At 41.2% G+C, this 27,704-nt stretch overlaps 1 protein-coding gene across 1 annotated transcript in view; it reads right to left on the bottom strand.

Annotated features, from left to right (window-relative positions):
* Positions 1-27,704, bottom strand: part of ryr2a (ryanodine receptor 2a (cardiac)) — a 157,821-nt gene that overhangs the window by 71,595 nt on the left and 58,522 nt on the right. The window contains exons 6-35 of the mRNA XM_053414411.1: positions 27,440-27,518; positions 25,234-25,346; positions 23,961-24,060; positions 23,050-23,146; positions 21,245-21,319; positions 19,010-19,166; positions 18,618-18,782; positions 18,079-18,200; positions 14,590-14,773; positions 13,671-13,806; positions 13,338-13,433; positions 12,434-12,552; positions 11,757-11,890; positions 10,848-11,089; positions 10,415-10,607; positions 9,239-9,443; positions 8,870-8,974; positions 7,523-7,626; positions 7,308-7,391; positions 6,956-7,115; positions 6,492-6,639; positions 6,254-6,357; positions 5,434-5,538; positions 4,454-4,628; positions 2,551-2,759; positions 1,777-1,953; positions 1,208-1,353; positions 1,007-1,121; positions 634-794; positions 53-212 (exon numbers count right to left, since the gene is read on the bottom strand). Of these exons, the coding sequence (XP_053270386.1) occupies positions 53-212; positions 634-794; positions 1,007-1,121; positions 1,208-1,353; positions 1,777-1,953; positions 2,551-2,759; positions 4,454-4,628; positions 5,434-5,538; positions 6,254-6,357; positions 6,492-6,639; positions 6,956-7,115; positions 7,308-7,391; positions 7,523-7,626; positions 8,870-8,974; positions 9,239-9,443; positions 10,415-10,607; positions 10,848-11,089; positions 11,757-11,890; positions 12,434-12,552; positions 13,338-13,433; positions 13,671-13,806; positions 14,590-14,773; positions 18,079-18,200; positions 18,618-18,782; positions 19,010-19,166; positions 21,245-21,319; positions 23,050-23,146; positions 23,961-24,060; positions 25,234-25,346; positions 27,440-27,518 (4,170 nt within the window). The remainder of the gene's footprint in view (positions 1-52; positions 213-633; positions 795-1,006; positions 1,122-1,207; positions 1,354-1,776; positions 1,954-2,550; positions 2,760-4,453; positions 4,629-5,433; positions 5,539-6,253; positions 6,358-6,491; positions 6,640-6,955; positions 7,116-7,307; positions 7,392-7,522; positions 7,627-8,869; positions 8,975-9,238; positions 9,444-10,414; positions 10,608-10,847; positions 11,090-11,756; positions 11,891-12,433; positions 12,553-13,337; positions 13,434-13,670; positions 13,807-14,589; positions 14,774-18,078; positions 18,201-18,617; positions 18,783-19,009; positions 19,167-21,244; positions 21,320-23,049; positions 23,147-23,960; positions 24,061-25,233; positions 25,347-27,439; positions 27,519-27,704) is intronic.

The raw sequence follows: 27,704 nt of genomic DNA on the forward strand, positions 1-27,704 counted from the left end.
AAGAAGAAAGTAAATAAATCAAAGAAACAGCAACAGTGGAAAACCTATTTACCTGATAATAAGTGGTGAGTTCTTTGCCGTTGGCAGTGAAGGTCAGGAGACCATTTGTTGTGTCGACTAGACAGCCAATCTCTAAGCCATTGTTGTTCCTCCCCTGGCCAGGACTGCTGCTCTCTCCGGCCCAGACCATGTAACAGTTACTGCGCTTTATACTGGACAACACATAACCACACCATGTAACATTGTATTATGGTAAATGGTCACAGTAGGTCTCAGGATTTCACACAGCAGCATTTGCTTCATAAGGAATTTCAAGACTGCAACACAAAGTGCTGATCTTTCTTATTTTTAATTGGGAAGGGAAGGTAGGCGGTGATGTAAAGGATTAATGAGCTCTAGTAATTTAACGTCTGCATCAACAGCAAAAATGGAGAGACATTAAAATGACTTGTGGCTCAAATAACTGGTTCCGCACGGTCTGGAAGGACAATTCCAGTAAACGTGAGATATGATGGTGATGTATTATATGTTGCCAGATAAATACCAGAGGATCCTACAGATTGTAATGGTCTAAAGATGAGCTAGTGATCACGACAAGACATTGAGCTGTGGATTGACCGGAACTGGACTCACCTCTCGTGAACCTTGCCTTTCTCGTCTCCCAGCGTCACAGTGACAGTTCGGACCTTGTGCAGCTCGAACCCTGGGTCGTACTGATGAAAGTCGGAGGTGACCCAGCCTACCCACACATTGCTGGGCTCTTGACCAGGGAAGATCCGCACTGAGTAGTAGTACTGCACAGAGAGAGGTGAATTAAATTTAATCGCACCACCCTCAAGTCACTTTCATATAGTGAAACATAATATTAAGAAATGCTTTTAAACATTACAAATGGATATAAACCTATGGAAACCATTCTAATTCTACCTCTTGGAGTTGAGAGCTGGTGGAGTATGTACTGTATGTGTGTGTTCGATGAATTTAATTTGTTTGTGTCTGGACCTACAGTGGAAGCTTGCATTAGGAACTCGTAGTCATCTTGGTCATCGGCCATCACTTCCTCTGACAGCCGAGCAGATGATGGGCAGCTGTTGTCTGGTTTGTTCCTCTTCATCATGAACCTGATGAAGAGCAGATCATCTGGTCTGAGTTCAAAAACAGTGATCAGACTAAAATGACAGCCGAGTAATAATCCCAGAGAGTTCACCGTTGTTTGAGCTTGGATGGTTTCTCCTGGTTAAAGTCCTTGTGGTTGTTGAATTCGTCTCTCTCGGGTCCATTGGGACCATTGTGACCATGAGACGACTTCATCAGAACCTCAAAGTCTGATACGGTTTCAAAGTCCTCCAGCTCCTGCAGAACAGACAGTGAACACACCGCACATGCTCTTCATCACAAACCCAACCCTGTTCTAAGCATTAGTGTGAGGAAAGGGGTTGTAGCTGGAGCACATGAGATCTGAGTTCAAGCGCACAGTTTTGGCACAAACAGAGCAAATCCAAACACAAGCAAGAGCTATCAGAGTGTGAGTGCTGTGTTTTGAATGAGAGCATTAAGAATCTGAATGTGAAACCAATAACCCCTGCTCTCAAATTGCCTGCGATAACAAATACCTCGATAACAACTGTTTTGACACAGCGTCACACGTTACAATGGATAATTTGATACACATCAGTAGCAGCACTGATAGATGGACTACAATTGAGTGTGTATGTATGTGTATATGTGTGTGTGTGTTTGTGTGTGTGTGTGTTTGTTACACACAGTATCTCTTACCGTCTTGGGTGAGAAGAGGCTGCCATTACTCCGGGATCTGGAGAAGGACTCTGCACACTCTATGGGCATACTCAATCTGTAGAAAGTGATGTCAGTGTAACTGTTCTGTGAGCCAAATGACCTCTGGGTGACCTTTAGGCATGGACAAATCTCCACTGTTCCATCTATCCTCGCCACCTGGAGAGAAAAAGAAAAGTTCATGTGTTCTGTCTCCATTAGTTCTGTCTGTTCCGAACCTAAGAGTTTTTTTTGTATTCTGAGTGGTCTTTTGATGCTTAAAAGACTAAAGTAGTCAGTCCTGCTTAGACCAACTGAGACAGCTTAGGAAAAAGCCGATAATTACTTTCTTTTACAGACTTCCACTCTTACTTATAAAAGTAACAACTCATTCAAAGCACTGTTACTAGAATGGATTTTAACATTTCACTGCTTGTTTTTTAAGCCTTGAACTGTGAGGCTTCTGCCTATATCTGCAATCTGCCCCCCCGTGAGCATGAAGACTGTCTGAGATTCTCCATTAGTGCTCTGCCTGATCCAAGAGGGCGACTTGTTACTAGAAGTGAACCAGCTTTTGCTGTTCAGGCCCTTCAGCTGTTGAACTCCGTGCCTGCTATGGAATTCTTTACTATTGGTTTGGTTTGTAATATTTTATGTTGTTTTACTTGCATCATCTGTTTAATTGTAAAGCATTTTGTAACTTTGTTTTAAAAGGTGCTGTAGAAACAAAGTTATTATTATTATTGTACTTTTAAGATTCCAGACGACCGTCCTCACCTCTATGTGCTGGTGGTTGGGAGGGACGGGTACAAACTGAGGAAGCCTCTTGCTGAGCCACATTGTCACATCTCTGTTCATGTTGACAGCAAAAGGCTCGTAGCCTTCCTGCAGGCCGCAGATGGTGAAGTACTTCAGAGTGCTGACGTCTTTACCGAAGTTCATCATCCCCACCTGACACACACCCAGACTGCACACAGGGATAAAACCTGCGACAGACAGAGGAAATCTAATTCTGGATTACTTGTGTAAGTCAAAATGCACCTGGCCATCTGCGCACTATATTAAATAAACCACTGTGTTCAGAAAAAGAGAAATGCATATTCAATCGGTGCATCAATTCAGAACCGTGTCAATTTATGCATATTTGTGTAAGAGATAAACCCAAATAATCCATTTGAACCCAAAATGGATTAACTCACAACGGCGAACTGTTGATTATAAAACTGAACAGAGATTCTCTGAAGTGTTCTGAAGCTCTGATTAACATGTTGCACGGTGGTATGTGGACAGAGCTGAGACCCTTCATCTTCAGGAGTGTTCAAGTCGTACAGCAAAGGATTAGAAGGACAGAGATGAGGATGAGGGGTTTGTGAGCCGCAGTGAACCACCTGAGCTTCAGTGTTAATGAAAAGCATCAGAGAGGCGATGAATACTCTGGGTTCTCTGTATATACCCCACAAAGAATATTCAAACTTTTTTATATTGTAATGATGCCGTTTCATAATGACGTCAACACGACATCTTATATGATGATGAATGATTGATCAATCTAAATAAACTGTTTTGTCAATGTAAATATTATTAGTTGGAAGAGTTAATGTATTACTGGAATGTATTTTCCATGATGATATGGTTCCTTCCATATAATCATACATTATTTTTGGATGTAAACAAACGATAGGTTTTGCCTATAGGAAAAATAGATTTTGAACTATGCATGATGTAATTTCTTCATGAAATTACATATCACCTGACATTGTATGATGGGGAATCATTTTCAAAAACTTGTCCTATCAGTAAGAAGGAGGTGGTCAACCAGACGGATGCAGACGGGTTGCCATGTTACTGAGTGATACCAGTGTTACATGGTGTTCAGACACACCCTGATTTTATAACCCGCCCACTAATAAACATACAAGTTGTTTGTAAAGTTGAGAGTGGTAGCTCTCACAAAACCTATAATCCAAAAATTGTATAAATCTTCTGATGCTGCAATTATAAAGTCAAAACTTCAACTCTGTGGAGCAGCAGATTAAAAAGACCGAACCTGACACTGACTCAGTAGTGACCAGGCCCGACAGGTTATTCTTTTTTTCTTTCCGAGTCCCCTCAGTGTCAAGGGTGGGCACACTCTACAGCAGAGTCACATCACAGAGTATCTCATGTTGAGAGGAGAGTTCACTGTGAAGATGAACGAATGTGAAAATGATGAGGATTTGATGTTAAAAGACAATCAAAACATTGGATATTTTGAGGGTGTGCTGTGTTAATGACAGACAGATCAGTTTGTTTGAAAGAGAGAGAGAGAGAGAGAGAGAGAGAGAGAGAGAGAGAGAGAGAGAGAGAGAGAGAGAGAGAGAGAGAGAGAGAGAGACAGACAAAGCTTTGATTGGTGCTGCAAAAAGTTCTTAAAGATCTTTTATGTTATTATTAGAAGTGGACCGTCACAGGCTAGGGAATTGAATACAGCACACAACTTCTGCAGCAGAAGTGTGATGCTGCCTTCAGTGAAATCTAACGTTACAGATCTCACTCAGCAAAAGCTGTACAGACAATGAGCAGACACACGTGTTTCTTGTAAATTGTCTGGTTTGATCGGTAACATGTCACAAATCTATTCCCCAATGGGAAAATGTCCCTAATTCAAACATTTCTATGATGTAATGGACACTGCCCTGACCTTCAACAGCTTCAAAGTCCTTGAATGCCAGTTCAGAGCCGGAATCATCCAACAGCACTTCTCCATTGAGTGTGAACATCATAGTGTGTTCGTTCAGATCCACCATGCATCCCACCACGTCCCCTGTCTGCCACGCACGCCCAAAGTGCTCGTTGCCCTGGTGCCAGCGCTGGACCTGCGGAAATATTAAATAAGATTTACTGTCTTGTTTTTTTCACGTCTGTCTAGACACATAATATGTGTAGTGAAGACTTTACTGGAATTTGAGAAAAGGTATTAAGTGTATTGTGTCATAACAGGGGTATGAATTCTTGAACTATAGCCCCAAAAAATGGGTTTGAGGCCACCGTGATATTCGAGCATCAAAATCTGATCACTACATCTTTGAGTGTAAGTGAAGGTTTGTGCCAAGTTTGAGAAAATTCCCTGAGATAAATCTTGAGTTATCAAGTTCAAAGAGTGGGACACACCATGAACATATAACCTGTGGGTACGGCTGCTGCCAGCATCGAGGCCTAGAAATCCTTCCCCATCTATAACCACTGATTTTGAACATTAACTTGAGCGGCACTGATTTAATCATGTGATATGCCTCACTCTCCACAACCATCTATAATACACACACTCCCAATTTGGTGGTCTATTTAAGCTGCAACGATTTCCCATCACTCTCTTTGCTTGTCAATGCTTCTGCTGCCCTGCATCAATATTGCTGCCTGTCTCCTGTAAGAGCCCCTCAACCACCTCAGCACCGAGGGGGAGTTAAAGTTATTGCTCATCAATCCCCATTATACTAATCTAATCTTATCGGGGGAAGTGATGAAGTCAGCGCCTAGACACCAAACTCTAACTATGTTCCGCTTCTCCAATAAACATTTCACACGTGAGTTTATGATGAGCTCAAACGACAGTGACAATGACAAGCACTGAAGCCATGGGATGTGATGTATGACTGCATGAGGACAGAAAAAAACAGCCACCTTGAAGCCGTCAAAGACAAAGGCCTGGTCGTCGGATCCCAGCTCCTGGTCTGGGAGGCATCCTGGCCTGGCCCAGCCCACCCTCATCTCTCCTGCAGTCAGTACCTGGAGGAAACGTAGGGACAGGTTCACATCCAGCAAACTAGAGTCTGGTCATTTTTTTATTTCAGTAAACAAACAGTCTTCTTGGTGTATCAGTAAGTATGCTTGGTAAATAAGTAACAACATTTATTAAAAAGTTTTCTTCACCCCAGCATACCACAGCTCAGACTAGACCATTGTGACGGGTTTTAAGCTTTAAAGGGAACATATTATGAAAATGTCACTTTTGTAGTGCTTCTACACATTAATTTGGGTATCTTGGCATGTCTACCGTCCCAAAAGCTCTGAAAAAAAAAAAACTCCCGCGATTTGTTGTGGTTCCTCTGTTTCAAAAACAAAACGCTAGAGTGCGTCGAATGGGATTATGACGTCATAAACGTCATAGTCACACCATGCCGATGTAGGGAGTCTCGCTACATGGCCTTGGACGAGTGAGCTGACGCTAGCTGGAACCCGGCTAGCGTTAGCTCGCTGCTGCTACCCGTCAGACATTTAAGTGGCTGCATAAACAAGGGACCCCCTTGACACCTCTTAATGTTGAGGAACCATATCAACTGTGGTAAAATGGGCATAATATGTCCCCTTTAAGTCTTTTGGGAATGAACCTCAACCGTGGTTAAAATTGTACATTCATGTTTTACTATTAGAAAAAATCATGACTGTATGTCTTAAAATTCCATCTATCAACAGTTGATATATTTCACACATATCTTCTGACCTCCATCTCAAAGTACCACTTCCCAGCATTGACACAGTAGGTTTTCTCTGCTCTGAAGATGCGGAACCTCTCAGCAGACATGTTGTTCATGTCAGACTGAGCTGCTAAATGGGGGGAGGCAGGTAGGGACAGAAAGAAAAGACAAGTTATGAAAAAACATCTTATATTTTGTACTTTTGTGTAAATGAGGGGGTCATTTCTGCAAATGCAATGATACAATGAAAGGCAGGCATGGTACCATGGTCCTGGTCAGGAGCTTCCAGGTTGTATCCATAGCCAAGCAGAGTCCTGACAGCCTCTCTGAGGCTGTCCTTGTTGGACTTCTTGGTTCTCTCGTCCAGCAGCATGTAGGGGACCAGACGGGGATTTCTACGACTCTTCACATCCTGACAAGCAGCAGAGGACACAGGAACACAGGAAACGATGAGTTATACTATACAAAAATGAAGCCAACATCCTGAATACAGACGCTGTCATCTTGCGCTGGTGATTTGGAGCCAGTCTGTGTAGTGGTGATTGTGTTGAGTGAGTAGTTGATCCATGTACCACTTGCAAAATATGGAGGGGGCGGGGTTTATGACCTATATTGCAGCCAGACGCCAGCGGGTGATCCAGATGTTTTGGCTTACCTTTTGAGAGCTGTCATGTCATCCATCTTTATATACAGTTAATGCACATATTTAACATTATGTAGTCTCCTACCTGTTGGATCCCATAGGTCCAGCCCTGCTGGATGCGGTCTCTTGCCCAGACATTGTGTGCATTCTCAGCCAGTTTGTCCACCATGGCTTCCTGGGTGGAGGTCAGTTTGATATGACCCAGGTCCAGAGGAGCAGGTTTATAACCACTGGACAACTCATAGCTGCACAGATAAGAGTTGAGGCAATGAACCGTTAGCTGCTGCTCAACAAACACACAGAGCTCATGTCTACATTCCTGTTGCTTTAGTCACAGTAATAACCATTTCTGTTGTGTCCTTTTAATCTTCTCATGAAATCAAATCATTACATTGTCATCATCGTCCTGCATCCCGCCCGTGGTTGAGGTGACTTACGTTGGTGACAGTTTCATGCTCTTGACTTTCTCTACAGCATGTTCATCTGCTAGGCCAACATGGCAACCCAAAGCCAGGAGGGTTCTATGACACACACACACACACACACACACACAAACATGTTACTGTATTATACTATTACATACCGTATTACAGTATGAACACTCCATCTGCCCTAATGGTGTAACTAATAAAAAGTTGCATTGATGCTTTACTTGAGTGTCTCCAGAGACATCTGTAGATTGTAACTTCGTTCCTGTTCGGGAAGCTTGGAGAACTCCACCAGACAAGGGTGTTGCCGCTTGTTATCATCTCGCACCTGAAACACACATAAAAAAAGCCACGATTTTGAAAACGTAACTCCTGGGATTGTTTACAAAGCACAGCTCCTGAAAGTGAGGTCGTTCCTGGGCCCGTCGCTGTGCAACACACAGGAGCTTGAGTCAGACTGGGCTTGTAAACTGAATTTAAAGGACGATTTAGGACCTTGAGTTGGAAGACTGAGCTATGTTTTATTCAGCCTGAACTTATTTAAGAGGTGCCCTTGAACATCTGAATGTGCTGAAGATGTCACACAACAAAACTGCCTCACAGTGATAACTGTGGCAGTTCCAAAGAGTCCTTTTACCATAATGTGATTATAATGTGTATGCATGTATGTTTGTATGTAATTCATCTATCTAGAGAACCATTCAACTGATTTACTCCAAGGAAGTGCGGTGAAGACATTTTCTACAATTTGTACATGCAAATGGTAAGTGGTCTGTAGTTATACAGCACTTTTCTTCTCTTGATGGCCACTCAAAGTGCTTCATGGTATGGATTTGCCCTTTAGAAATTGACACACACACATTCATACCTGTCTCTATCACACATCACTTATATGCTGCGGGCACAGCTGTCAGGTACAATTTGTCCAGGGTCTTGCCCAAGGACACTTTGGCACGCAGAATGGAGGTGCCGGGGATCCATCTGTTTGTACCTGTTCTACCTCTTCAGCCACAACAAGGTCAATAATGATGACGTTGGAGTAAGCGAGGGATGAGCACTGTGGAGCAGCTCTGTAGCAGCTCTGTAGCATTGGGGCTCATCATCGTAAGTGACGATAGTAAATCATGGCAAAGGCACGTTTGATTCCTCTGGAGAAGAAGCTAGAAAACTAAGAAACCTGACAGTTGATCATCTAAGGTGTGGGAGTATTTTAAAACAGACATCCACCAATGTGTTCCTCTGTTAGCGCTGCATACTGGAGATGCTTTGTCATGGCACCATATATCATGATTTTTCAGACGGGTAATATGCCTCTGTCAGTTTTAGTCACTAACATTGATTATATACATGTTTTTTCATCGGCCCAATGATTAATGCGTTGCTGCTGTTATGGTAATGTAACACTTAACCCAGCATCAACAATCTTTGTTATAACCAGTTTTGTATTTTTCGTTTAGTTTAATGACCATGTATGCCGAGAAGTGTGAAGAAAGGTAGCTGAGTCGCAGGCTGTCCGGCTCTGCATAATCGGTGTTTGATGAACAACACTGAGAAGTAAGCCTGATACTCACGGCACCATAGGTCCAACCCAGGTCTATCTTGTTCATCACCCACAGTTCATGGATGTTTTCTGCAAGCTTCTCTCTGATCCTGTCCAGGTGAGGAGGCAGCACAATCTGTAGTCACACACAAAAACAAACGTATCGATCATCATGCTTCTGTTGCCTTTCCTGTTTGTCCTCATTGACAAAGACAGAAGAGAAGGTAGAAAGAGTATCATAATAATGAGCTGAGCTTTAGAAACATATTGGATTATTTCACAACTCAAGGGTATGCCAGATATTTAGTTTGTAATTATGCATATGATCGTCTTTTTGATAAAAACAGAATTGAACATGTTGGGTCTCCTCCCCTTCAACAACCCTCACTGTGTTCTATACCTGGCTGGTGTCCACAGGTGTCGGGGTGAATGCTGCCTGGCTCAAGGTGACGGTGGGTCCCAGGAGGTCTCTGGCTGCAGTCTGGTCCTGACTGGCCTCCAGCTTCAGTTTGTCCCTGGGCAACACTGCCTCATAGCAAGGAGCATAGCCTGGAGGGGGGAGAAACTTAAACTCCCCATGACGACCCCCGAGGAGAAAACGCACCCTGCAGTGGGACAAATGACAGAGGAGGAATATGGAAGATAAAAGAATAAGATTAGAAAATGGATTTATCTCAAAGGAAACATTCAGCACAACCACCAAACACATATATTCTGCTAGTTTGTTAGTTAAAAGTTACCAGTGATATAAAATATACTGAATGTTTGCAGCCAGATATCATATTGAGTTTCTGTATGTGTACTTTTTCCATGTACTTTGAAACTTAATCACCCAAACACAAAATGTAGCTAATAGGGTTCTCTTTCAAACTTATCACACTCACTAATACATCTGTTGACATGACTTGGATCTGTGGTGATATATTTAACAGATTCATTTTGAAATATTCTGATCATTTCAAATACACAATTAATAAGTTGATTAATAAAAAGAAAAGGACAAATGTGTCATTTCATCACGTTTTAATTTCTAAAGTCTTTATTTTAGTCATTTGTATACTTAACACTTGTGCTAACTGCTATAAAGTAGCACTGAATTGTAAACCCACACTAGTAAAGTGCAAGGGAATATGAAATCTACTGTGGAAACCAAAGGGTAATTCCAAAGCTTTCCAGTTAGCTGAATAGTTAGTAACTGGACTGAGTAAGTAAGTGGACTTTGGTACAGCATAATCAAATGTATTTTTATAATATTATTATTCTTACTATTATTATTATTATTATTATTATTATGAAACAGTGGTTTCACAATAAATGCAACTTTTACAAAGATATAAAAATATACAAATTTACAAAGATATACAAAAATATACAAAGTTAAACCAAACGGAGGGTTGTCTGGCAGTGTAGTTATGTATACATTATTTGTAGTCTGTGGAGATGGAAAATATTGTGCAGCTATTTGTTAAATTGTCACACTAAATATACTGAAGGGTGCTGTATTCCCTTCAACAAGATTGCAGTGGATAATAGGTGAGCTTTCATTAGTGTTGAGTGTTCGCTGTAAGGGACTGACTTGACACCAGCAGAGAAGCTGGCCACAGGGTAGAAGAGGCCGTCAGAGTTGAAGTTCTCAAACATGCCCTGAACCGGCTGACCGTTGATCCTGAAGGAGATGCTGGGCACACTGAGGTCCAGGCAGCAGCTCACCACATCCTCTGACCTCAGCACATGTTGGTTGGGGGAGGTGACTGTGCGCGCAATACAGCCTGCACAGGTTTTATCGAGGAACAGTGAAGAAGGAAGTGTTTGTGTTTAACGTCTGCATTTCCAATCAGCAACTGGAACAGTACGTGTCAGAATTTATAATCTGTCTGAGTTCATCATGTATTATGTTTTCTGATATTGGAAAACAGGGAGACTAGCTTAACTTAAATTATTGCTTGGTATTATTGAGTACCACCATACATAGTTACACCATCATCTGTCCCTCGATAACCGCAGCTCACCTGACCAGAGGTGAAGTCCATCAAAGCCGTAGGAGTAGAGGTCATCACCCACCCCGTTGCCTCCCCATCCCTCCCCTCCACTGGGGTAGGGTGCATAGCCACTGGTGCTGGCCCAGCCCACCCTGAGGTGAGTGGCCTCTGCTGTGACAAATGGCAGCGCCTGATCCACAATCAGCTCATAGTACCACTTCCTGTACTGAGCGGAGCCATCACTGACCCCCAGGAAGATGTTTGGACGCATGCTGCAGGGTGGAGAAAAAAGATTATATAAATGTTAACCTTCTTAAAGGCAACCAGTTTAAAATTGAAGGTAAAACTATGAAATGTATAATACCAAACTATGTACAGCTTGTATCGTTTGTTTTGTTACTCAATGGTTTGCTCAAACAGAATACAATAAAAGTCAGAGAGAAGTACAGTGAACACCACTAAACTTCTGTGTATGATGACAACCACAAGTAGGCTACTGTATGTAAGACATTATCTTATATGCAAGTGTGTGTATGTTCCTTTTTTAAACCACCCCTTACAACCTCTCTCTACACAACTAAGTGCCATGACCCAGCACATGTGTTGTGTTTGTCACGCAACCCAACCCATACAAATGTTACTTCTGAGCTATGCTGTGAATGTCAGTACAGTTACATTTACTTGTAAACTGCTCAACCTAAGACAGACATTTAAGAATTCCCAATAGAAATTTACATTAAAGGTTACATTGAGTACATAAACCTTTCTCTGATGACAGCAAATGTTTACATTTGATTGTCCAGTGTTGTCGGTGTGTGTTTGTGTGTGTGTGTGTGTGTGTGTGTGTGTGTGTGTGTGTGTGTGTGTGTGTGTGTGTGTCTGTGTCTGTGTGTGTGTCTGCGTGTGTGTATGTGTGTTTGTGTTTGTGTGCGTGTGTACCTGCTCACGTGGTTGATCAGGCGGGTCTGCAGTAGTAGATCTCTTCCTGGCAGCAGGTTGTCACAGATTAGATGCTGGTTGGAGCGAACTGCTACACCGTGACACACACATAGCGAACACAACACATCCAGAACCTAACCAGCACGCACAGACACACAGAGAACATGTCATTGTTGTAATGTATCATTGCTCCAGTGCAAACACATGTCTGCAGGCACTGACTGGACTGAGCTGCACAGACTGACTGACGGGATCTAGACAGGCTGCAGCTATTTGTCTCACAGTTTTTTTTTTTCTAGAGAAATCTTTCTTGATTGAAAGATCCTGAACAAAGTAATACAGAAAAAAAGAAAATGGAGGCAGTGGGTAATGTCACTGCAAGTAAATACACAAACACACACTTTAAGTGGGTCATACGTGTCTTTATCCAGCAAATTATACCATGTAAATCATTACTTCAACCAGCACTGAAGCCTCTTCTGCCCCCCCTGCCCATATTCTTCCCACAAAGCCATACAAACCTGTTCACACCATGTAGGTTATTTGCCTATAAATCTGAGTTGCAAATGGTCTGTATTTATATAGCGCTTTTCTAGTCCTGCTTTACAGTTTTAACATTCACCCATTTTAACCCTGCACCTTTCTCTATGAGACATACTGTAATTAAGTGCCCAAACCTTGTGGTTGCGTCCATGCTTGTCCAGTAGAGATATAATAGATTTGATGTGTCCCTCTTTGATTATGTTCAGTGCCTCAGGACTTTCCACCAGCACACAGTGAAGAACCTCCAGTATACCTAGAAAAACAGAGACGCATACATACAATACAGTGAGAATGAATAAATAGGTAGAGTCAGCTTTTTAACCATCCTTGGGCTAAAAGTAGCGCCTGGCTATAACAGGCTGAGTTAGAAGAGAAACCTGAAAATATATATCAGTCCTTATTCCTACATTTCTGGTGTGAAAAGAAGACGTTACAGGTAGCTGAGCTTAGTCACTCCCTACTACTGTATGCACACATTGGTGAGGCGTCTGCACTTATTCTGAATAGGACAATATTCCTATTAAGCTTTTTAAATAGCTAATTATTACTCCACTACACTAACATTCCTGTATTCATGAAGCTGTACATACTTTGATTAAGTGATAAAGTCATGATGGATTGCTCTACGCAAGAAAACAGGTTGATATCCAAGTCTGTTGTCTTGTTTGAATGTATGTGTTTGTGTACTTGTCTTTCTTTTCTTCAGGCCATGCCTGGCACGGGATGCAAGATTTGTGAACAATGCACTGAGCTCTGCACAAACAGGCAACAGGCTGTTCATCACAAACTGCTGTAAAGGTCCTACATATATTCGGAATCTGCTGCATATGCTTCCACAGAGTGTACCTAAATCCTTACAATACAAGTGTTCCAAATAATCACCTGAATGAACCAGGCTGCTCTAATATGCTGCAATGTTTTGAGAGAACTGACACTGGATCTTGTGATTTCAACATCATCCTCATTTTACGATGGTCCAGTGGTGATGAGTCATTGATCAGATTAGTGTGAGTATCTCACTGAGTCAGGGTGACCTACCAGAAGAGGCTTCCAGTCGCTCCAGTCTGCTAATCAGCCAGTCCAGAGAACCAGAAAACTGGGCACAGTTCTTCCTGTTTCCTCTGATCAGTGCAGCTGGGAGGAAGAAGGCGGGCAGGGGAAGTAGGACAGAGTGCAGAATAAGCAGGAAAGAGAGCAGTGGGCAGAGAAAAGAGGACAGAGGAGGAAATGAGCAAACTATTGTGACATCAGTGTTTATCCCATTTCATTAGTTTTTCATTTCAACCTGATCTTTATTGTGTACGAATGATCATCTCTTTTGTGAAGATTAAAATATAAAGCCCAGGACAGAGGGAAAAAAATTGTGTATACCCAGGAGCTGGTAGAGGGAGTTGAGGATGGAGCTCCAGGCCTCTCCTGCCTCCCTTCCTACGGCCTCAGCAAAATGAGCTGCACTGCTGTAGACGTGAAGTCGATCAATACACTCCAGCACCAGGCTGATCATCCCCTAGAGACACAGAGGTTGGTGGTTTCACTGGTTCATTCAGCTGCATTCAGAAAACGCTGTTAATTATAATCAAATGAAGTGGACGGGAGAGGGAAACAGTCAGTGTGAAGACAGTGCAGAGAGCAGCAGTGGAAACCTCAAAGACAAGCTCTGGTCCAGTGTCACACTGCTGCAGTCCTGTCAACACTTCTCCTAAATGTTTATAGAGTGCTGCAGTATGGAGGAGAGGAGAGGAGAGGAGAGGAGAGGAGAGGAGAGGAGAGGAGAGGAGAGGAGGGTATATTTCTATTTTTAAGTATTTTCTATGACCTTTGCTTGTGTTTCTAGGCTTTAGATATTTACCTGACTCGTGACTGTTTTTTGAACTGACTTCTTGTCAGAACTTTTGCACTGTGAGTAAAGACAACACCCATTTAAGCTGAAACCCTGGACTCTAAAGTCTTCTCTGACGTGTTAATCTACTGTAAAGTGAAAAAGAAACAAAACAATTCTCTTAATCAATTCTCATGCACTGATTTTCCTATCATGAAAATGATCAAGCCACACAAAATGTGACTTGTCTCACAGTGAACAGCAGTGGAGTCACAAAGAAACACACTGTAACAGGATCATTAGAGATGTAAAAACCTACTAATTATATGGTCATTTTATTTTAACCTAACATCAGAAAAACAAATTCTGAACAGGACTACACAAACACATTAACACATGCAGATGCACACACACACACACAGACACACACACACACACACACACACACGCACACACACAGACACTGCCCACCTCTTCCTGAAAGAGGTTCTGTCGGTTCTTCAGAGCTCTAAGCCGGTTCTGCTTGTCTTCGTGTTCCAGGTGATCTCCAGGTGGTTGGAAGTAGCCAATCAGATCCTGCAGACTCAGGCTGACTGAATCTATTGGTAAATCTAAAGTAGAACTCCTCCCCTTTCTCCTCAGTGTGTCCAGACCCCTGGATGGAGGGCGTAGAGGAGAACACATCAGTCACCGTGTGTACAATGACAGATTCTCACTGCTGCTGTAATGTTGGTTTTGACTTCCTGTTATGAGATGCGTTGACAGATTTAAACATGCAGGTGCATTAGGGTATGCTCTTTTGCTGCAAGCTGATTTACATTAGTCAACTCCCCAGTGCAGACCGATGTTTGATAGAATGGAACAGATGTGATGGGCTTCATGTTTAAGATCCAGCTCCATCCAGATTCACATTATCTACAGTGCATTGTATAGTTTAGTTTTCAGTGAGTAATAACTGCCACAGTGAGTCTCTAATGTTTACTGTACAGTCTCAACTCAACAGGCCCAGTCCTCCAGTGAGCGAGGAGGAGTATCTCTCCTCTTTCCTTTCTCCTATGGCAAAACACACAAACCCATCTGTGAGGTGGCAGCTAATGTGGCTCTAGAGTCTACATTTTATTTCATAGAAATGTCGGGTCGGCGCTGTTAATTTATGGTTTGGAGATTTCCTACTACAATATCACTACATAAAAAACAATTAAAAAGGAATAGTCCAAAGTTATTTTCCATGACTATCTATGCATACGTTCTTATCTTGTTCTAGCCAATGTGTTGGATATGCATCACTCTCTAATGTTCCATCTATCCTCACTAATATGTATGGTCATGATCCTTGGACCGTACCTCAGAAACTGCATACTTCTTTTGACATAACACGGGTACAGACCCGCGGTTAAATACCTGAACTGAAAAAAGCCTCTTGGATGACAGGTGAAACATCCTCAAGAAACATAAGCAAGTTTTTTCCAGCTCCATGAATATACCAGCTAAAGTTGAATTGCACAAAAAATTGTATTTGAAAAAAAAAGGACAAAGTTTCACCAAACTTAGCTTATAATGTCACTAAGACCTCCACACAGTTTGGTATTTGGTTTTTCACTAGTTGCTGAGATATCATAACTTATCTGAAGTGACGTCACATGCTCAAGCACAAAATACCAATGTTCTACTCTATTGACGAGAACCCAGACCATGAGGTGGGCTTGATATGCATTTTAAAGGTTGGTCCTAATTTCACCAAGACTAGATAAACAGTTGAGTTGATAATAAAACAGCTACATATTGAATTGCTTATTTTTCAGGATTGGAGAAAAGATGTAATAAGAGGGAGCACCCCAGATTATTCCACTTTACCTTTTAGCCGTAGCTCTTAGACAATATATGTATACAATGGACTAAGACAGGGATAAATTGTTTCAGTTCAGTAAACTCAAATTAATTTGTAATAAGATAGCGACCAGCTCAAGAGCAAAAGTGCGCTAAGGAGGCATCCATGCCATACTAAGACAAAAAGGAGGGAGTATAACACCATAACTAATGACCCAGGCTGTAGGTTTTGCATAAAGCAAAGCATCCCGGCTAATAAGGTTTGCTCCAAAGCCAAATGCAGGTCTAACAAGAGTGGTGATAGCTCCTCTCCTTATATGACTCAAATAATCCATTAGAGAACGTGTGTAGACCAGAAACCTTGGTAATGGTTTACTATTGATTTCCACTGCTAAGATATTCTAAACATGGGGGAGTTTCCTATGGATCCACCTGTTTTTGTGGATGAAACGGGGGAGACAGTTTTTCATATTGTGAGTCTTGTGTCTGTCTGCACTCTGTCGATCTGTCTATTTATCTCTAAAGACTTATCTGTTACCTATATAATTGTCCTGTGTGATTAACTGGTCAAAACTGAAATTTAGGTCCTCGCGGTCCGTAAAGTATAAGATAACCAAAGAGAGCTTTAATGGTCTCCCTGATAAGGATAGTCTTCGTTTGTGATAAGATTTAGGTTAAAGTGCTGCCAATTTTCACTTCATGTTCCAATATGATGATTCAAAAGCAGTACTTTGGTAAAATTGCATTTGAACACAGATAGGGCGACAGCGGCATGGCCAGGCTGTCCCATTTTTAAGGCTGCTTGAAATGTGGCAGAGAAATGTGTCCGTCCATTGCCGAGCAATAAAGGTTCCAATGTGTGGATCCTTTTTGGACCAAGTAATCACAGCATTCCTAGCGCCAGTGAATAAGCTAGCAAGCTAGTTACTCGGGCGGTTGAGCTGCAATGACGGTTCACCTATCCCGGTCCACACTATGATATATGGACTGAATTTATACAGCACTTTTCCTGTCTTATCGGTCACTCAAAGTTACATTTACCAATTCACAAACTCATTTCCACAGGGCTTTTGTGCGCAGCACTTTATCTATCACACATTCAGAAAATGCCAAGCAATGTATGAGTCCAGCATCTTGCCCAAGGATACCTTGGCATGGAGACTGGAAGAGCTTAAGAACAATCACTGACCTTGAATAAATAGTGGACAACCCGCTCTGCCTGATCACAGCCGCCCAGTTGTCTGTGGCCTACATAGACCTAGTATCCATAAATATGCAGTATGTGCAACAACAACATACTACTGCATTAAAAGTTGGATGACTTGAGTTGCACTGATCAGCATCTTGACGACTAGGTCTGTTGCTGTGTATTGACATGTACATCTGATAGTACCACAGGGCCTCTACTTATAAATTATTCATCAGTCATAATGAATGGTGCTACTCATCGCTCAGTAATTTATATTTGATATCTTGACCATTACGATGATAGCTCTCCTATTTGCAGCTCATTGCATTGGTATGAGTACAGAGGATTGATGAGCTCGCGAGTGTCCTTAAAGGGTTGTAACTGCTACATGTTTGAAGGCAGCAGTATGTTTGCTGCACACAAACTTCGGAGGCAGCAGAGAATTCAAATTGAATTACAGCTGCCTGTTGCTTTACATGAATAAGGCACACACAATGATTCCCATGTACCAAGCTTCTTTTTCTGACACATGTTCACTCATGGTTCTCTCCTCAAATCAAAGGACATACTGTAACTGCTGAATGCAGCATACCTGGTGTTTCACATACACTTTAAATGCATTTTAACCAAATTACTATCAATAATGTGCCTCCACCTTTTCCCCGAACTTCAATATTTTTCCCTTTTTATTCAAGAATCAAGTTTGTTTAAAACCCTGTTGCATAATATGGAGTTGTATAACAGTTAATTGCAAGAAATGCAAGACATTTTTATCCAAGCCTCCTCCCCTGCTAGTGTCTTTACATTCTTGGTTAAAGATGCGTGTGTGTGTGTGTGTGTGTGTGTGTGTGTGTGTGTGTGTGTGTGTGTGTGTGTGTGTGTGTGTGTGTGTGTGTGTGTGTGTGTGTGTGTGTGTGTCTGTGTGTGTGTGTGTAATAAAACACCTGATGAAGAGATTGAACAGAAAGACAGTACTACGGATGACTCTGGCAGTGCGACTCTCCTCATGTTGCGACCGAGATAGTGTCAGCCCGTCGTCCATGTGACCCTCATGGTGCATGATGGCCTGAAATTTTAATTAAAGTTTTGTCAACATGGAAGAAGAAACCATTGTGTCAAACAAAAATATAAAAATGAAAATATCATAATTCGTTTTCTGCTTGTGCCTCTGCCTTTCATTTTTTATGAGACTGGCTATATTTTGCGACATGAGGACAAATGTCATCAGTAAAGCAGGTTTTTAGTGTCGCTGTTGTTTCTTTACAAATAAGTTGTTTGCAGAAAGATGTTTTGCAAGCATGTGTGCACCTATTGTTTTCTCTAATGTTACATAAAGGCTACAAGCTCTGGTATTGACATCTTTATCTGCTGCTGCTCCTCACATCTTCCACTTCGGTTAACAGCAACCCCAACTTACAAGACAAACGTGTTAGAGAGAGGTGATGAAAATTCATAAAAGCTTCAGTATGGTGCAGAAAGGTACCTTTCTTTGAACTCCACCCATGCGTGCACACTTGGCATCAACAGTCTGGTAGGTGAGCCACAGGAAGGTGTCAACATGCTGGATGTAACACACAGAGTCTCCATATTTTATGTCAGGAACACCCATGCCATCCACCTCCTTCCTCACACCGGGGTCCAACTTTTCCTGAATTAAAAAGAAAGAGAGAAATTTCTAAATGGAAAACCTCCTCTCTGTTGGACGCGACAACTATAAAGGTCTGTCTGATGAACTCATAAGATCACTGCAGATCTCGGCTGCCTATCTTCTGTTGTCCTTTAAACGTCTAATCAATGTTCAACCTTTCCTGAGTACCGGTGATTTATTTTTGACACTGTAATATTCTGGCATAAAAGTGTCGTAAAACCTTGTACCTTTGACGATCTGAAGCAGAAGGCTGTAGACTTGACATCAGCCTGCTCCTTGTCCATCAGCAGCAGGGACTTGTCTTCTATCAGACTCAGATACTTTCCTGTCGTCACATGTCTCAGTCTGAAGGGCTGGCCCCAGCGGATGTGACTCCCACTCCACCTGGAAACAAACACAGTCAGATCATGAATACTAAAGGCATCGAGAAGCTGAGAGAGACAGTTTGGAGAACAGCTGGGGAACATCGTGGAACTTCTAATACTTGCCGTGGTTCGGTCCAAAGTTTTAATATACACTTACAATACCAACAAAGCTAAAATTCAATAATTATGATATCATGTATCGCTGAACTGAGCTAATCAGTTCAGAAAGGTTGAACGTGAGCAGCGTCCCCTCCAGTGAGAGTGAATGCCGCTCACGTTTGTTTTAGTCATCATCGTTTAGGCCATTATGTGAAATACCAGGAGCGGGAGAAAACGTGTGTGTGTGTGTGTGTGTGTGTGTGTGTGTGTGTGTGTGTGTGTGTGTGTCATCCACATACACACAGACAAAGGCCCCAGTGCTCCGCCCCCACTCACTCACTCAGAGCAGCACAGACAGTGTGATAAGAGGAGTGTTCATGTGAAGTGATTTTGTTAGAGAACAGTGGAAACAAACAGTACAATGCAGAGTTTCCTCTTCAATCCACAGCTGCACAATGATCCGAAGGTTGGTTTGTACCATGCTGGACTTTCCTGTGTCCTCCTCCACTCTCCTGCTGATCTGCCCTCAGTTTGAACTAATAAACAGTCATCACAGGTTATCAGGACCTGATCAGTACATGAAGTAACTTAGTGTTTGTTTGATTCGCTCCAGTTTATGAGGCAGCATATCAACATAATGAAAAATGACTCGTTAATAGGTTGTTCATGCACATTACAACACAAGACGTTAGTTTGTAGTCTAAATCATCCCAATAAAAAACGGAAAAAAGATGAACGTGAACTAGTTTGTTTTTGGCAATGTGAACTTAGTTTGAAATTTTAAACACTGATCCCAACAGTATGTCCACATCCTAAAGAAACCCATTAATCCAGCAGGTTTAAAGGGGTCAGCTAGAAGTCACCCTTTTGCCAGATACATTCAGTGAGCATTTGGTTTTAGTAACTGCACATAAGGCATGACTGACAATCTCCTGTAAGACACAAGGAAGTTCCTGTGTTCACAGTCTATGCCTTGAAATTATAATGATCCCAAGGCATTTTATAAGGCCGAGACTACCTAACATGTTGAGAGTGTTTGGTTTGTGTTTTTCTTTTAATTATTACTTAACTGACTTCTTAGTTTGTTTTTTACCTCCTGTTATGCAGCTACATTATTCAACTCTCAAACATAGATAGTAGTAAAATGAATTGATTTTAATGTTTCCAACATGTCTGTGTGCGACATAAAACCACGATATGTTACAAAATGTACATTATACTATTTCTGACATCGCTCCCACTACTGAAATATAAAGCACAGCTATAAAAGAGCATGTTCACTCTGAAATCTGCAAAAACTGTAGAAATATGGCAACCATACACTCAGCTGGAAACAACCAAGAGCTGTGGCCTTGTTATCAACCGAGAAACCTTTTCTAAAAGTTACTGCCAGGTCCCGATGTTGCTGTTACCTAGCAACTACTGGAATAATTTAAAGGCTGTTAATGCACAATGTGGGGAGAAGTTGTGATACACAGCACAGCAAGTGCTTTCAAGCCAAGCTAGACTCTGTACACTGTGAGAAATCCCCAGCAGTGACTGCAAACAGCTCGACAGACGACAAGAAAACACAGTAACATGTCTAATCAAACAACAGGTGCATATGTTTGTGTGTGTGTGTGTGTTTGTGTGTGTGTGAGTGTGGGTGGGTGGGTGGGTGTGTTTGTTACTGGAGAGGGATTCTTAATAATACAATCACTTAATTTGTGTAACATTTTGATGTACTCAGTCACAAAGTGCTTTATCAAAAGATATGAGGTGGTAAAAAGATTAAAAGGTAAACAATTAAAAAAGACCAAAAAACTATACATAATAATATTTACCTGAAATAATACAATCATGTAAATCTTATTAAACCCCCTCTCATATTTTGAACGTGAGACATTTAGTACCGGAACATTCAATGCTTATCTGAATGATTTTAGTGACTGAGTGCTGTGTACGTTGTTGAATATTCTTGCTTGTTGTATGTGTGTACAGTGTGTATATTGTACTTACACAACCCGCAGAGTCTCCAGCCTCCATAGGGACCTTGCATGACTGGACACTGCTCCCCCCTCATAGTGCACTGTCCTGGGGGTACAAATTAAACAGTTACATTATATATTTTATAATTTTAAAACTTACTGGCTAGTACCGTATTATGAATTGTGCATGATGACTAAGACACACATTGCACAGCAATTCCTGTTGCCTTAGACTTTGTGTATATTGATATGCTTCTACCCAGAGAATACACTGTCTAGTCCAGACACTACTTGTCACTAGGCTGGTTTCATGAAGATATTGTCGGTTAGAATGTATTTATCAAACTGCTTAAAGTCAGTTTTTCAAGATTAAAGTAAAAATCCTTCACTCTCACACTTAATAATAATGAATAATAAAAATAACTGATCAAACATTTCATTTCAAAGGTCTCTCAACCCTCAGGAAGATGCAGTGGTCCTTAGGTTAATAGCTCCTTGATTACTGCAGCACAGACACATTTGAGCATTCATCTGTTTTTCAGTGATAATTAATAATAATGAAAAAAATCAACAATGATAGTTATATCAGTATAATTAGAAAAATATTCGTTTTGTTATCATATTTGCATTTGACATTTGCTAGGATGATACACCACTTTTTCTGGTCTGGCATTTATCAGGCTGCTCCTAACAATAATAACACTATAAATCACTGATTTGAATGACAGAACTAAATTCTCTTAAACCTCATCTACCAACTGGTAAATGTCTACAACCATACATTACATAGTTATAATTTATATACTCTTATTAGATTTTCTTCTCTGATCATACATGTGATCAATCATGTGACAGTTGCTCTTAAGAGTGAAGTTAACTCTTGGTTGGAGAGAGTTAGTCAACACAAGTGTCTTATTCATAGATATAAAGATGGACGATTCATCTCCTCGTCCTCCTGTTTAGATCCGGAGTCTGTACGCCAGAGTACTCTTTGATATAGATGATTACAGTTCACGTATAATTGAGGATGGTCTTTAAAGCCAAACTCTTTTGGATCATTCACCCGTAATACAGATAGATATGTTTTATTATGATAGTGAAGAGCTGAGCTGGTCTGACAACATGTGTATGGATCTGAAAGTTATTACTGGAAGTTAAACACAGGGCCTGCACACAATTTATACGTCTTCGAAAATGTGACCAACCAACCGAGGCACACAAAGCAGGACTAAAGATTGTTTCCTTTCAATTCATTTTACCAGTCCCTTGACTATAGTCAACCTTATTGACTTAATACTAGTGTTATTTCATGAGTATAAAACTTCAGTTGAACGTACCAAACAGCCTGGATCAACTGTGGCTGAAGCAAGGCAAAAACTGACTTGCCCCCCCCCCCCCCCCCCCACTGAAAAACACTGTTTCTCTTTTCATAAGCCTGTCATTAACTCCAGTCAAAGTTCTTTTGGAGGAAAATATTAACAAACAGCACTTAAACAGAAGTTTTCATCAATGAGCTCACCCTGGTTTACCAGGTGATTTCTACTATGTGGACACTTTGGTTTATTTATATTTTCTCTGCACATATATCATGATGAAACAAATGAGGGATAGCTCTCAATCCTTTAAACAGAGACAGTAGCTGCAGTCCCTGTTCGGGTTTGTCAAATTTGACCTGACATTTGTGTGATTTACCTGGTTTAGGTTTATATCTAACACTTGTCCCCTTGTAAATAGAATCAGTGTTGGCGAACCACATAGAACCAAAGCAACACTGTTAATTAAATAACAGCCTCTATCTCATAAATAAATCCAGTTTTAATTATCAGCACAAATTACCTCCTCTGCTCATCTCCATGTTCCCCAGATGGAACTGTGAGACATTCGTCCATGTGACCGTGAAGGAGGCGTAGGACGTCCCCTCCTATCAGGAAACCTGTAGACAGAGGACAGAGAAGAAAAGGAACAATGCCAACGGAGGAAAAAAGAAAAGAAGGATAGAGGGATATGAATGAAAGGAGAGAGTGGGGTAGGAGGTAGAGGAGAGGATGGGAGAAAGACCCATGAATTATACGTCAGAGAAACAGTCAGGTTTGCTTAGTTCCCATGATACACTAACACTTCGCTAATTTTGGAACTCTTGAGTACTCTGATGAACCTGACTGGATGTGGGAGGAGGAGGGCAGCTGGGTAATTATGGTAACATGACGATGTGCAATTATATAAAGACCAGCAGACCTTACCGTCCTAAAGAAGGACACCTGTGGGAACTGATGTCCCCAACAGACTACGGCAGCCAGTGTCCACAAACAGATGCAAGAAAAGCTCAGCATGCACATGTGCTGGTGATATACTGTCATGTAATGTCCCACAATGCATTGCAGAAAGGGAATTCAGACGCTGCTCACATCTGCAAAGCATTTAAATGATCAATGCTGGTGAAACAGTTCCAGAATATTAGAAGTATACACTGTATATTTGATGTAATGTTAATCAGATCAGGGACAATTCACAGTAGGGTACTACTATCACTGAACACTACTACTGTTGATCAACTGTTGCCGTCTGAATATTATAACGAGTGTACTGTTCAGATCATTTCAATTAAACTTTGCACATTTGTAAACACTTCAGAGGCAAAAAATGTGAGACTGTATAAAAGTAAGAATGTAAAATAACAAAAATCACAATCTAAGCAAATGGGAAAAAACCAATAGAAAATGGAGACACAAAGGAAAGGACAGGTGTACCTTGTGCTACTTCACTGCCAGAACAGATGGGAGCCACGCTCCAAAGAGTCTGCTGGAAGGCTGCGTCTACATGGAGACTGCCATTACCATAGGACAGATGCTGCAGGAAGAGACACATGACAATTTACTGACACACCGCCTGACACAGACACAGACACTCACGCAAGCACACCAACACCGAAACACATACACACGCACACCGACACACACACACACACACACATACATACTGAGGAGGTTTAAGCCCTGTACGTAGCAGTGGAGAGAGGCGGGACTACAGTGACCACTGGGAGCACCAGACACTGTGCAGAGCTCCAGATGTGTTAAACTGTAAGTCTGTTTTGTAAGTTAATGAAATGAAAAATGTCTAATGCTGTTGCTGCAAGGGATGCAATTTGCCCAGGGGTACCAACATTTTTGCAAAGTTAAAATGGATGCTCATGAACAAAAGAGCAACAAGTGGTATATGCAAACATACAGTATGTAGATAATCGACCTGGGTTTTTTCCAGGCTACAGAGAACTAGTTTGCAGATTAGGAAATCAGTGCTACAGTTGTGTAGTAAGGATTTGGTTAAACTGCTGTTTAAAAATATGACAACATCTTCTGATTATATTATTATATCAGTCCCCATGCCATTTTGTCATCCCATTATGACATCGAAATTGATCAATGAGTTTGAGAGGACACAAGAACAGAAGACCTGGAGTAGCTGAGGTGATAATGTTAAAGATTAAATTAATACAGTTGCAAAGTTCCTTTGTCATTTTCCTTCAGTGTAAAATCTGAATTATGACTTAATTGTGAAAGCCTCTTAGCAACTGTGTGCACATGGAAAGGTACTAGTACAGTAGAAGCTCTAATATGGCATATGGATAGTACTTTAGTGCATACTGTACATACAGTGGAAGTAAAATGTCTCCTAAAAGATTTCAGTTTGTTATGTATTAGGTCCCAATAAAGGTGGAAAGGGTTCTGAAATTATTGATTTTTGCATTTTAACATATGGGCTGACTTTTTATATCCACTCTATGTATGTTTATTTTGTCAGTTTATACGTAAAGTATGTGTATGGACAGTCTGACCAAAGAATGAATATCAAGCAGCAAACCAAAGCAGTAAGAAGGAGAGAAGAATGAGTGAAATAAATACTAAGTGGGAAAGAGGGAAGGAATTAAGAAACAAAGGAATAAAAAAGACACAGAGTGAAAGTGATCAGGGGATCTGATGCACCCTCTCCTCACACGTGCTCCCACACACAGCTGCTACTGACCAGATATCTTTCAGAAGAGATGCTGACGAGGATGAGATCATCTCCCACTCTGACCTTCTCTCCCTCTGAGCGCTGCTTTGATGCTGGATGGATGGTCCACCAGCAAGCCTCGCCTACACTCACATACACAAAGAATAAATACAGACACAACCAGAACAGCTCAGAAAACATGTACATGATGCACAGGCTCTCAAAGCAACAGTAACTCCTGTCACCTCAGCTTGTGTGTACTGATTCAGTTGCCTAGATTTTGCAGTTGTTCTCTTATACTATAATTTGTATCATTTTTAGAGAAGCAGGTCAAGAACATGAAGAGAGGAGAGGTGCACTTTGCAGTAGTGTACAGGTTTGACTTTGTTCAAAGGTAAAACCACTGTGGAGAAGCAGCAGGAGTCAGGCTCTTACTCAGAGCCTGACAGAGTAATAGCAGTGTGGAGCATATAGTTGGAGCTAATGGAATCAGGCCAACCCTAATCTGAACCCTATTCTGATTCAGATTAATTTGGCTGATGAAGGTCTGATATGATCGGGATTCTGCAGAATATTAAAGACACCGATGCTTAATTTGAATTATTTATTCACTGGTGCCCATACTAGTTATTATAATGTTCAGTTACATTTTCCCTTTAAGAAATATTCCAGATTCCAGAAGAGTTTTGAATCAAAAGCCAAATTGGTACTGTGTCCATGTTTACCTATATTTGTTGGAGTGAAACTACAATACAGTGCTGCAGGTATGATGTATTCTTGTTGGCCAAGCCTAAAGTAAGCATCACCCTGGTTCACTCATCAAAATCCAATGTGTTTTGGATTATTACAGAAAATAGATACCATGAAAAACAAGTTTATCACACAAAGTGTGTTCACCAGTAAAATGCTCCTTTAGTGTTATTATCAACAGTCTACGCAAAGGTCACATGACTTCAACTTCAAAACTAATCTTCCAACGTAATGTGAAATGTCGCTGGCCTCTTCTTGTAAAGCCTTTCCTCTTAGACAGTATAAACACAATGAATCTGTAAAGATGCATTAGTGAGTATATTGTTTTAAACAACCTCTGTAGTCTCATTTAGCAACTTAAGAGTGACCACCTCTCTTTAAGACACGTAGCAGCTTAAAAACCAAGGATGTGTTTTTACAGATGTATTTTTATGGCGCATAGATTCTAATTGTTTCTCTGCAGGTCTAAGTTGCAGTGTTAATGATCTACATGGTTTCACATTCAGTAGTTACAGAGCACCATGATCATTCACCTGGAGCAGTCTTTTTGTGCTCCTGAGAATTCCCTCTCTGTTCTACCTCCGTATCTGGTCTCCACCACCTCCTGAGCGAAATACCCGGCTCTGTAGCAGCGGAATTCTCCGCTATGTTCAACAGCTCATCTCTAACTCTGTCTGTCTGCTGCTGCTGATAGACATACAGGACAGTGGCTTACTTTTCACTGTAAACAGCTGCTACAGCTGTTGCTGCTGTTGCTTTTGGAAACCATGCTGATGAGAACTGTGAAACTGAAGCATATCAGTAGTTGTGGGTTGAAATCCAAAACAACGTATTGTAAAAAATCTCACTAAAAGCTGTAATTTATTGTTCATATGCATCTTTTGATGACTCTTTCAGAACAGGTTCGACAATCGTGTGTTTCTCCTTTTGGGTTACACCTCTATTACTACATTTTGTTCCGGATCAGTTTGAATCCCCATCCATAACAACACCACCGAAAATGCAGTGTACATGACCACTCAAGTACACTGGACATGTGCGTGCTGGTGTAAACAGTAGGGCATGAACTGGATCAAATAATTTTCGCAGATTACTTGAATAATAGCTTGTCACCTATGCATCTAAACATTTGTAACATTGCAAAATGCAACAACTGCATTACAGCTTGTTACCGAAGACAACAGGGTCAGCAACGCATGTAGTTGATTATCTTGGTTGAGTTCTACACTGGCAGTCAATGCAGGTAAAGCCTTTTCTTTCTTCTGCAGGGGGCGTCATGTGACAGGATGTGATCTCAGCTTGCAAGAAAAGTACTTAAAGTAATGATGGTTTGTTATTTTAAAACAATCTGGAGGTTTTTAAATACTTTTTGTTGGGTTAATGGGTATATTAACAGTCATTAAGGTTTAAGGGCTTAATATCAACATAATTCAAACATTGGGATTGAAGAAGTCCACACAGGTATCAAAATCTGTTTGACTCCTACCTGTGGTATCTTCCTGCAGTCCCACATCAAAAGCCAGTTTGTCTGTGGATGAGCGGGAGGTTGACAGACAGCATAGGTACTAAACAGAAAATCACAATAAATCAGACTCAGTTAATCTCTGACATCAACTAGAATGTCTATTAACTACAATTCATCAAAGAAGACTTGTATTACTACTCTTTACAACATGCTCTCTAGTTGTTTGAGAGGTGTATATCATTGTGTACTTGGGCAGTCCCACAGATGAACTCTAAGACCAACAACT

Source organism: Pleuronectes platessa, chromosome 21, assembly GCF_947347685.1.
Source record: "Pleuronectes platessa chromosome 21, fPlePla1.1, whole genome shotgun sequence".
In the NCBI taxonomy this organism is placed as follows: domain Eukaryota; kingdom Metazoa; phylum Chordata; class Actinopteri; order Pleuronectiformes; family Pleuronectidae; genus Pleuronectes; species Pleuronectes platessa.